The following is a 9,158-nucleotide window of genomic DNA, read 5'->3' as shown; positions in this document are numbered from 1 at the left end:
AGCTTTGGCAGCATGTGACATATATGTCGTTTATCATACTATTCTAGTTATTACCAAATGTTTTGATCAATTTTGATCAGAAATTCTCTAACATGTTTTAATTCTTAATGTCTTTGCGTCATTTCCCTAAGCAAATTGTAGTGCAATATAATAATTCGTTTCAATAGGTATTTCTTCGGTTGCATCCAAGGAAACGGCGGTAAAACTTGAAATAAAATGTTGGAAAGATAAAATCTCATCTTTATAATGGTTCATACTTTTCCACTTGCAAATATTCTTGCGATAAATAATGCAGAGGGAAGTGAATATCACGAGACTAATTGAGCGATCCTCAAAGACCTGCATCTCAAAGCGATCCCTTGCCTCCATCTCAAAGACGGAGGCAATTAAGCAGCTCTTAAATTGGGCGTCGCACAGCTGAAAAATATTAACGGCCGAGCGCCGCTCCCTGACCAGATGTCGACAGCTTATGCGAAGTGTTTGTCAACATATTTACCTGTAGGTACTGGTAACTCAGATTTTATTTAATAACATGATGGATACGCACGTCCAAATAGGATTTTGCAGGATTTTGCAATAAGTTGTTTTGTATCTCCATATAAAACGGGTGTAATTAATCTTATGCGCATAACCCTTGTCATTTACAGCATAAATTTTAATATTGCTGCGTATGCAGCTTCATCAAGTTACTTATTTCAAGAGATCTTCTTGATGCCTCACTTCATACGAGAAGGTTTAGCCCATCAGGTCTGACCTCTGCACCTGCAGCATCAGGTCTAACCTCTGCACCTGCAGCATCAGGTCTGACCTCTTTGTAATGCTGGTAACAGACGTGCTGTAATGCTGGTAACAGACGTGCTGTAATGCTGGTAACAGACGTGCTGTAAAGCTGGCAATAGAAGTGTGCTGAAAGGCTGGCTTGAGACGTGCGGTAATTCGGTGAACAGACGGGCTGTAAATCTAGTGAAGTAACTAAATATCATTCAACTTGCCGTTTAAAAGGTTATTTATTGCATAACAAACACATTAGCTAGGTCTGAAACAAACATAGTAATTAAATCGTTTGATGAATACTAGTCTGTGCTCTAGGTACGTGTGGGTCGCGGGTTGTTTGTTTCTTAGAGGCCAGCCTTTGTGTGAAAAACACCTGTTTCGTCTTACCGGTTTACCAAAGCAGGTAAATGGTTCAAACGTTGGCCTTACCTTTCGCCGGCATTCCTTGTTATTTTTATTGAATTATTTTCCATAATTTTCGTCTATTTCCCATTCATTTTTGCAAACTGTTTGAAAATTTTGGGTAAATTTTTCATGCATTCTTAAAACATTTTTCATACATTCAACATGTATATGAAATCAATATAATCAATATATTTCCGTATATTTTACCCTGAGCCACTCCTCAAGTCTCCAATTAAAAAGGAAAAATTAATTAAACGCATGTATTTTTCATATTTTCTATCAATTTCGATAAGACTCATTCATATGACCGATATTTTCCTTCTGGTTTAAATGGCCTTTATACATTCTACAAACTTAACAAATAAATTCTCAAATATTCTACATGAATCTTTCCGTCTTTTTCGCAAAATCTTCACCTAATTCCGACAATTTTTCGCATATTTTAATTCATTTTCACAATCCTCCATTCGTTCAACTCTGTTCCTAGAAGACATCATTTCATAAGATTAATTTCATCTTTGTTTTCATCTTCATTTTTATTCTTTTGTATTTTCCTTCTGTGTATCATGCATTTCAGACCACTCAATGTATATTTTTTCTTAATTGTATTTTCATTTCATGCTCACTGTATTCTTAGTGGATGATCCACACTTTCCATTACATCTTCCCTAATTTCAGCATGAATTTATTTATGCGTTTCTAAAGCATTATCATTCCATTATGGCACATTTTTTATTGATTTTCAATATTTCACGGATCCACCTCACATATATTTTTTCAAAGCATGTAATATTCATTTCAAAAATATTTAAACAATTTTTCTTTGTCAGGCGGACATTTCAATAATTGTTTCAAAATTTATCGCACATTTCGCGAAATTTTTCAATCAATTCTCATCTGTATCATGGAAATAAATGCAGGCTACTAGAGCGCACCTAGCTGCACGGTTCTCGTCTCGTAAAGTAAAATAGCGTGTAAAATGCATCACTAAACTGGGTATAAATTTAAATTTTTATGTTACTTTTAATGAACATTATTGATATTTCACTCCTATTTTACTGGTTTATTTTTTTATTCATGTGATATTTTATTTGGATTTCAACTGATCAGGGACGATGTAAATCACTTGTTTGTTAAATTATCAAATGGAGAATTGTGATGTATCACAATTGCCAAGGCGAACACACATGATGATTTAAATATAACTTTGTCGGCAATTTTGTCTTAAATTGCCGAATTGAGAATTGATTGAGAATTGATTCAAATTGATATTTCTTCACTGAACATAAGCCGAGAAATGCTGGACGAGAAAATCAACTGTTCACCATTATCATTTCTTGATATTATCTAAATTATTAACTTCCAAGGTTCAAGACAAATAAAATATTAACACTTAAATAGAATTTTCTCCTCTCTTTCATATGTTATTTCAGAATTTCTCTTTCACTTGACCAAGAATTCTTCAGAAATTTGATCTCGCCTACGCGGGAAGCTGGACTGTGTTTACAGTTTTTTAGACCCTATTTATTCTGCATTTTGTTTACCTTCTGTCCGAGATCGGTATCGCTGCACGTACAGAACCTGGACAAGTGTGAACAAGTTGGAGGTAATCTGCCGTTGTCATGGTTACTAAAAATGTTACGATTAATTGACTCGAGAATTATTCTTCAATGTTCATGTTATTGAAAATATGCAGTCTACTTTGAGCATCAATATTAATGAATGACATTAGATATATTTTAATTTTAAACGAATATTTTTCGACACGTTCTCGTGTTGAATTAATCAAATATAGGTGGGTATAATTTGATGCATGGAATGCATTTCCACAATTGCGGCAAACTGAATCTTTCAATGGTACTGCGTTTTATATAGGTCTTCGCATAGCGCATTCGATAGCAATTTTTGGGAATAACCTGTTCAACATTACGATGTTCCAGTGATCATTTCGAGAATCCAAAGACGATTGTTACGGATTTACTGCCTTTGAAAGTAAATTGCATTTGAGCGAAAATTGAGGCCAAAATTGGCGATGAATTTCATTTATATGGAAACGCGTCTTCGGGTAGGCCTAGTCAAGAGCAAAAAAATATCTTCACGAATAGGCAGAATGTTTGTTTGTTAATGTACCAAACTTTGCCAGAACATGTACAAGATGTGTATCAAACCTACGCATCCACTGGTATATTTATTTAGGCGCCTTCTGTGATTTGAAAGTAAATTGTCGAAGCCGAAGCAAATATCTAACAGCAGAAGAATTAGAAAACAACTCCAATTTATGGTAACACTGAACATAATTATTAGTTTTATTGATGCATCTAAAAACAGTTGGCGGACAATGTTCAGCCAAAAAAAGTACTTGAAAAAAAACATTAAAAAAGTTAAAGTTGACGGACGATATTTTCATTTCAACTATAAATATAATAAATAAGACGATAGTAAATGAAAAGTTTTGCGGGAAATGTTTTCATTTCAGCCATAAATAGTGTTGGACAAAAGAATATATTTTTAATGTAAAGGTCGAAAGTTGAAACCTCGGCTTTTACCAAATTCTATTTAAACGAATGTTATTAGATGATGTGAGTCGTTAAACGAACAAACACCAATTTACAATACAAGAAGAGAAAAAGGCTTGCCTGGGAGATCACCAACAATATAACAAAAAATATAACTCAGTACTCACTGCAGTGAGTGACAGAGAGCGCATTTTCTCGTCGACGAAAACGTGAAGTCACGGACGGACAGACGGACGGGCATGGCGAGCAAAATAGTGCATTTTTCCATAAATGAGAAAATGCGCTAATAACTGAAATCCTATTTATGTATTATTGTAATGGGGTAAGCAAAATACATATTCTCGCTATGGTAAATAACCAAAGAAACACTTGGTATTGTGCAAGACTTACCGAAAAAATGTAACACAGTGCTCGCTGCAGTGAGTGACAGAGAGCGCATTTCCCGTCCCTTGTGACGCGAAGTCACGGACGGACATGACGAGCACAATAGCGTTTTTTTCCATAAATGAGAAAAGTGCGCTAGAAATGCACGAAATTAGTGAATGTTTGATCGTGTGCCTGACTGGTAGAGTTCCAATCGCCGAATATTCTTGGCTACGAGTGCTCATTCTATAAAATTTATAAATATTGATTCAATCCATAAACGATATCAAAATAAATTATTATAGACTTAACAATTTATTAATAAATAAAGCTATTTGTGAAAAAAAGAGCCTGATCTACTCAGTATGTTTAGTGTAGCGAATCGAAAATTGAAATTTATTTCGCCTGAACTATGGCAAACATCGTACGTATATCGTATGATCTATGTGATTTGATTTCATGTGTGCTATAAGTTTTTCCAATAAGACATCTTGTGATTCAATTAGGACATTTTTCTAAGAAAAAAACTGAATCTGAATAATCTCGTTTTTTATGAGTTTGCTGACCGATGAGGTCGTCGTATAGGCTACGGTTTCTTTTTCCCTGTGGTGAACAAAGAACACCTGGCGGGTCAAATCCGAGTTAGATTTTGAGCCGAGCTTAATTCGAAAAAAAATCTAAATCTACATGTAAGCTCTTACCTGCCCCGAGATAGGAAAGAATACCGAACAGTTTAGGCCTACCGAACCTTATATAAGCCGCCTTCAGCTACCCACCAGCATCCACAGTCTCTGTAGTCAGTCCAGTTCCAGCAGACGTTCCAGAATGGTGAAGGTGAGACATACTTGTAGGCTTAATATGTTATATGCGCAGTGATTCTATGCCAAAATTTATCATTTATGCAATAATTTGACGTATGCGTGTTAATTTTGAAAAAATTTGAAGCCGGCAGCGTATTTTTTCTAAATTTAATGAATTTCCCGAAAAAAATTTTATCAGCGACACTGTAAATTTTTTCAAACGTTAATAGGGAAGAAACTCGACGTATTTCTCTATAGCTAATTAAATGGTGCAAATTCGAATGCATTATTTAGCAAGACAATGTTACGTTAAACTAAATTTCATGTCTCATGCGACGGAAAGAAAGCCTAGAAAAAGCTTATATTTTTGTTACAAAATTTGTATGTAATTCGTTCTTTTACCTGCGAAATTTGTAAAATCTAAAGTACATAATTAGATTTTATGTTTTGATCAATTAAATGCTAACACAATGAAAAACAACAGAAAAGTACAAATAGCAAAGAGGACAAGAAATTACGCGCCAGATATCTACCAGATATCTGGTGGATATCTGGATATCTGGTGTATATCTGGATATCTGGATATCATACGCGCCAGATATCCACCAGATATCTGGTATGGATATATGGATATCATACGCGCCAGATATCCACCAGATATCTGGTATGGATATATGGATATCATACGCGCCAGATATCCACCAGATATCATACGCGCAAGATATCCACCACAGGACGTTGTCCACCACATGCCTTTGTTCACGCTAGTTATCCATCGCGTGATGTTATCCACCACATGCCTTCGTTCATGAAAGTTATTCAGTGAATGACGCAACCACAGTGAATGAATGATCTACCACAAGTACCTATTGATTCATGTTATTTTTTCACCGTATAATGTTATCCGCTAGCAAGTTTGTCCGTGCTAGTTAGCCACCGTATGATGTTATCCACTAGCACTTTGGTTCGTGCTAGTTAGCCACCGTGTGATGTTATCCACTAGCACGTGTGTTGGTTACCGTATGATGTTATCCACTAGCGCGTGTGTTGGTTTATGCTAGTTAACCACCGTATGATGCTATCCACTAGAACATTGGCCCATGTTAGTTATTGGTAATTAACCGCCGTATAAAGACATGAACCTCGTGCATTAAATTGCCGTAGTTTATCCACCTCATGCTGCTGATTATTAATTTAGTAAGAAAAATTCCTCCTTCTCTTAAGAACTTAGGCCTAAAACTGTTAGGCCAAGTACCTTTCTACTTTACCCCTAACCTTCCAGTAATGCTGTTCCCGTTTACATAAATACCTGTACGGTGTAGATTTATATCAATAGAGATAATACTAATTCCCTTGAAATAAACATTAAACCCTCAGACGTAAAAACAAAAAAAAAAAGATTTGATTTTACTTTATTTTGTAAGTGTGTTTTAGGTTTTTGAACTGCCGATCCCAACACCAAACTGACAATACCAACTCCCCAAAAGTGATTTACATCATATCAAAAACTTTCATCGAAAATCTACAACTAAAGATAAATTCCCGTGCTTCGCAAACAAATGTCAGTTAATCATTTTAAACATTTCTGCCATGCACCTCAATACTGGCATGCAACTAATGTTTTGTAGTAAAACCAGATGTTGTACCCTAGAACAGGCAGACCAAATCCTATGTATCGATTGATGCAGTATTTATAAAGTGACAAATACTTTCCAGTATTCTGATGAGCTGTTGCGTGTGTTGCAGGTACGATTCGTGTTGCTGGCACTGATGCTGGCTCTGATGGTGCTCCCTGAGAGCGATGGAGCGCCTACTCTCCTCACAAAGGCTAAGCTTCTCAAGAAAGCTAAATTCGGGAAGCTAGCTCTTGGCAAAGGGGGTTCCAAGTCAAACAATTTCATTCATACGCCACAGGTCATCTACCAACCCGTTCTGTATAAGCCTGTACCCGCGGTGCGCTATGTTTCTGTTCCCGCCCCTGTTTCCGTCCCGAAATTAAATTTGCAACCAATTAAAACTGCCATTATTGATCACGTTGTCGGTCACATCACAAGAAAAGCCTTGACCAGCGGACTGGGCGGTGCGTTCGGAGGTTCAGCATCATTTTCTGCTCATTCGGGCCCTGAAGTGCCTTTCCCACTGCTCGACGAACCACCCGTAAGTGAAAAAATTCATTGCGGAAGAGGAACGTCCAGTTATAATGTTTATCATATGCTTTAGTATGGTTTTTCATGTTTTTACATCACTAGAATCAAATTAGCGCTAAATGAGCGAAATCGAAATGACCAACCAAAATGAGCGAAATCGCTCTCAGATCTGATCGAGATCTGCTCATATCCAGTCGCACAATGCATCGGTTTCTTCAGAATTTTACTCCTGTAAATAAGCCTCTATCTCCCTCTGCCTTTTCCCAACAGGTTCCTTCACCTCCTAAGGTCTCCGATCCCAGCCCAGTCGCACCACCAAAGGCCTCATACGGCATCCCAGTCGCGCCACCAAGTACCTCATACGGCAGCCCGGTCGCGCCACCAAGTGTCTCATACGGCAGCCCAGTCGCACCACCAAGTGCCTCATACGGCAGCCCAGTCGCGCCACCAAGTGCCTCATACGGCAGCCCAGTCGCGCCACCAAGCGTCTCATTCTCCAATCCAGTGAATTCTGCCCCCATCTCTCAGTTTGAAAGCAGCTACAGCGTAAGTACAATAGTTAGTGTTGTCAATGGAACCTTTAATTATGAACGCAGCCCACGGTAAAGATTGTATATTCGTAAAAGCTTTCTTTATATTCACGTAACCTAAATTTTCCTCTAAAAAGCTGTTTCAAACAAAAACATGAATTTATTGACCTAACTTTGACCTAACTAACAAAAAATTTGTTCCCACTCACTCTCTCACAGCGCCTGTGAGGGAATCCTCCGTCCAGATATACCACTTCTGCAACGCAACTTTAATCTTATTCCATCAACAGCATCCGGCACCTCCTCCAAGTGACTCCAAGCCCAGCCCAGTACCTCCACCAAGTGTGTCATTCTCCGAGCCCAGGCCAGTGCCTCCACCAAGTGTGTCATTCTCCAAGCCCCGGCCAGTGCCTCCACCTACCGTTACCTTCTCCGAACCCATCCCAGTACTACCCCCTTCATCGTCCACTGTGTTCAACGGCCACCAAATCCTTCCGACGGGTCCCTCATCTTCTCGCCCCAACGACGCATACCTTCCACCAAATGGCGGATCATCACACACTAGTAGAAACGAAAACTTCGAGGGTCAACACCAATCAGACATATCGTCTCACGCTAGATCAAACTCAAGATTTGATTCCCAGACGAATGTTGGTTTAGAGTCAAATAAACACAGACAATCTGGAGTCTTAAGGTCACAATTTGTAGCCACGATCAACGCTGGTTTCGGTACCAGTCGTCCTAACAACAACCCAGACTTAAATGTTCATATTGGTCCACCAAGTCCCTACGTTGCTTCGGCCCCCGGATTCAAATAGTCTGAATATATTTCTAATTTAGACCACCTGACAGTTCCGTATTTAACCCTTAGCTTAACATAAGGCTCACTAACCTTAAGGATTGTAGATAGTTCAATGACCAATTCCTATTTCATCAACTTTCCTTATTTTTTATCCAATAATATTGCTGAAAATTAATTAAAATCTTCTTTCACGTGCAAGATTAAGAACCAAGTTTTTCTGATAATAGTGTATTTTGTTATGGACATCGACTGACTGCAGCCAACTGGCAGCTACTGTATGTAGAATTTCGCTAGAATTCCTTGATTTTAAGAAGCTTTTTTCTGATTTCATCAGAAATTTTTGTTTTACAAGCCTCTCTGATTTGCCAAGACTAAGATTGTCGTGTGGACGCATTAATTGACGATATCCTGAACGGAAAAATGATAGCCGATGTTGAAATAATCGTTGGTTCCGATAACATTTCGTTACTCAGTTCTTGCTCTTATGTTCGTCGTTATCTATACGGAGATTTCGTCCATGTAGTTTAATTTTGATCCTTGTCTACTGTAAATGAAGATCTATAGATTTTCATTAAATTGGGTTTTCGAGTAAAATTGAGTAGTTATCATACTTCATTCCATCCCTCTGCTATACGCATGACATTCTCATTAGACATGGCCCTTTCATTAGACATGGCACTCTCATTCATTCGGCAAATACGCAGAAATGTTAGCTGTTTATGATGAAATGTTTTCACTTGAACATACCGGTTTGTCAGTGAAAATTTCCCATGAATCCGCGACGTCTACAGCAGAGGTAGCGTGTTTAACTTTGGTGCTAG

The 9,158-nt window shown here is 37.9% G+C and overlaps 1 protein-coding gene across 2 annotated transcripts; it reads left to right on the top strand.

The window, feature by feature from the left end:
* Positions 1 to 4,839: 4,839 nt before the first annotated feature.
* On the top strand, positions 4,840 to 8,945 carry LOC108672998 (leucine-rich repeat extensin-like protein 5). Of its 2 annotated transcripts, XM_047885041.1 has the most exons (5): positions 4,840 to 4,892; positions 6,605 to 7,015; positions 7,276 to 7,304; positions 7,437 to 7,551; positions 7,826 to 8,945. In XM_047885041.1, exons 1-5 carry the CDS (start codon positions 4,884 to 4,886, stop codon positions 8,351 to 8,353), a joined length of 1,092 nt encoding a protein of 363 aa, XP_047740997.1. In that variant the 5' UTR covers positions 4,840 to 4,883; the 3' UTR covers positions 8,354 to 8,945. The 2 variants fall into 2 exon arrangements, with proteins under 2 accessions (XP_047740997.1, XP_018016250.1); XM_018160761.2 differs by having other exon boundaries at positions 7,276 to 7,551.
* Positions 8,946 to 9,158: the final 213 nt, after the last annotated feature.

This window comes from Hyalella azteca, unplaced genomic scaffold (assembly GCF_000764305.2).
Source record: "Hyalella azteca isolate HAZT.00-mixed unplaced genomic scaffold, Hazt_2.0.2 contig16754, whole genome shotgun sequence".
NCBI lineage: Eukaryota > Metazoa > Arthropoda > Malacostraca > Amphipoda > Hyalellidae > Hyalella > Hyalella azteca.
The sequence above is the reverse complement of the archived record's forward strand: the minus strand, read 5'-3'. Positions and strand labels throughout refer to the sequence as shown.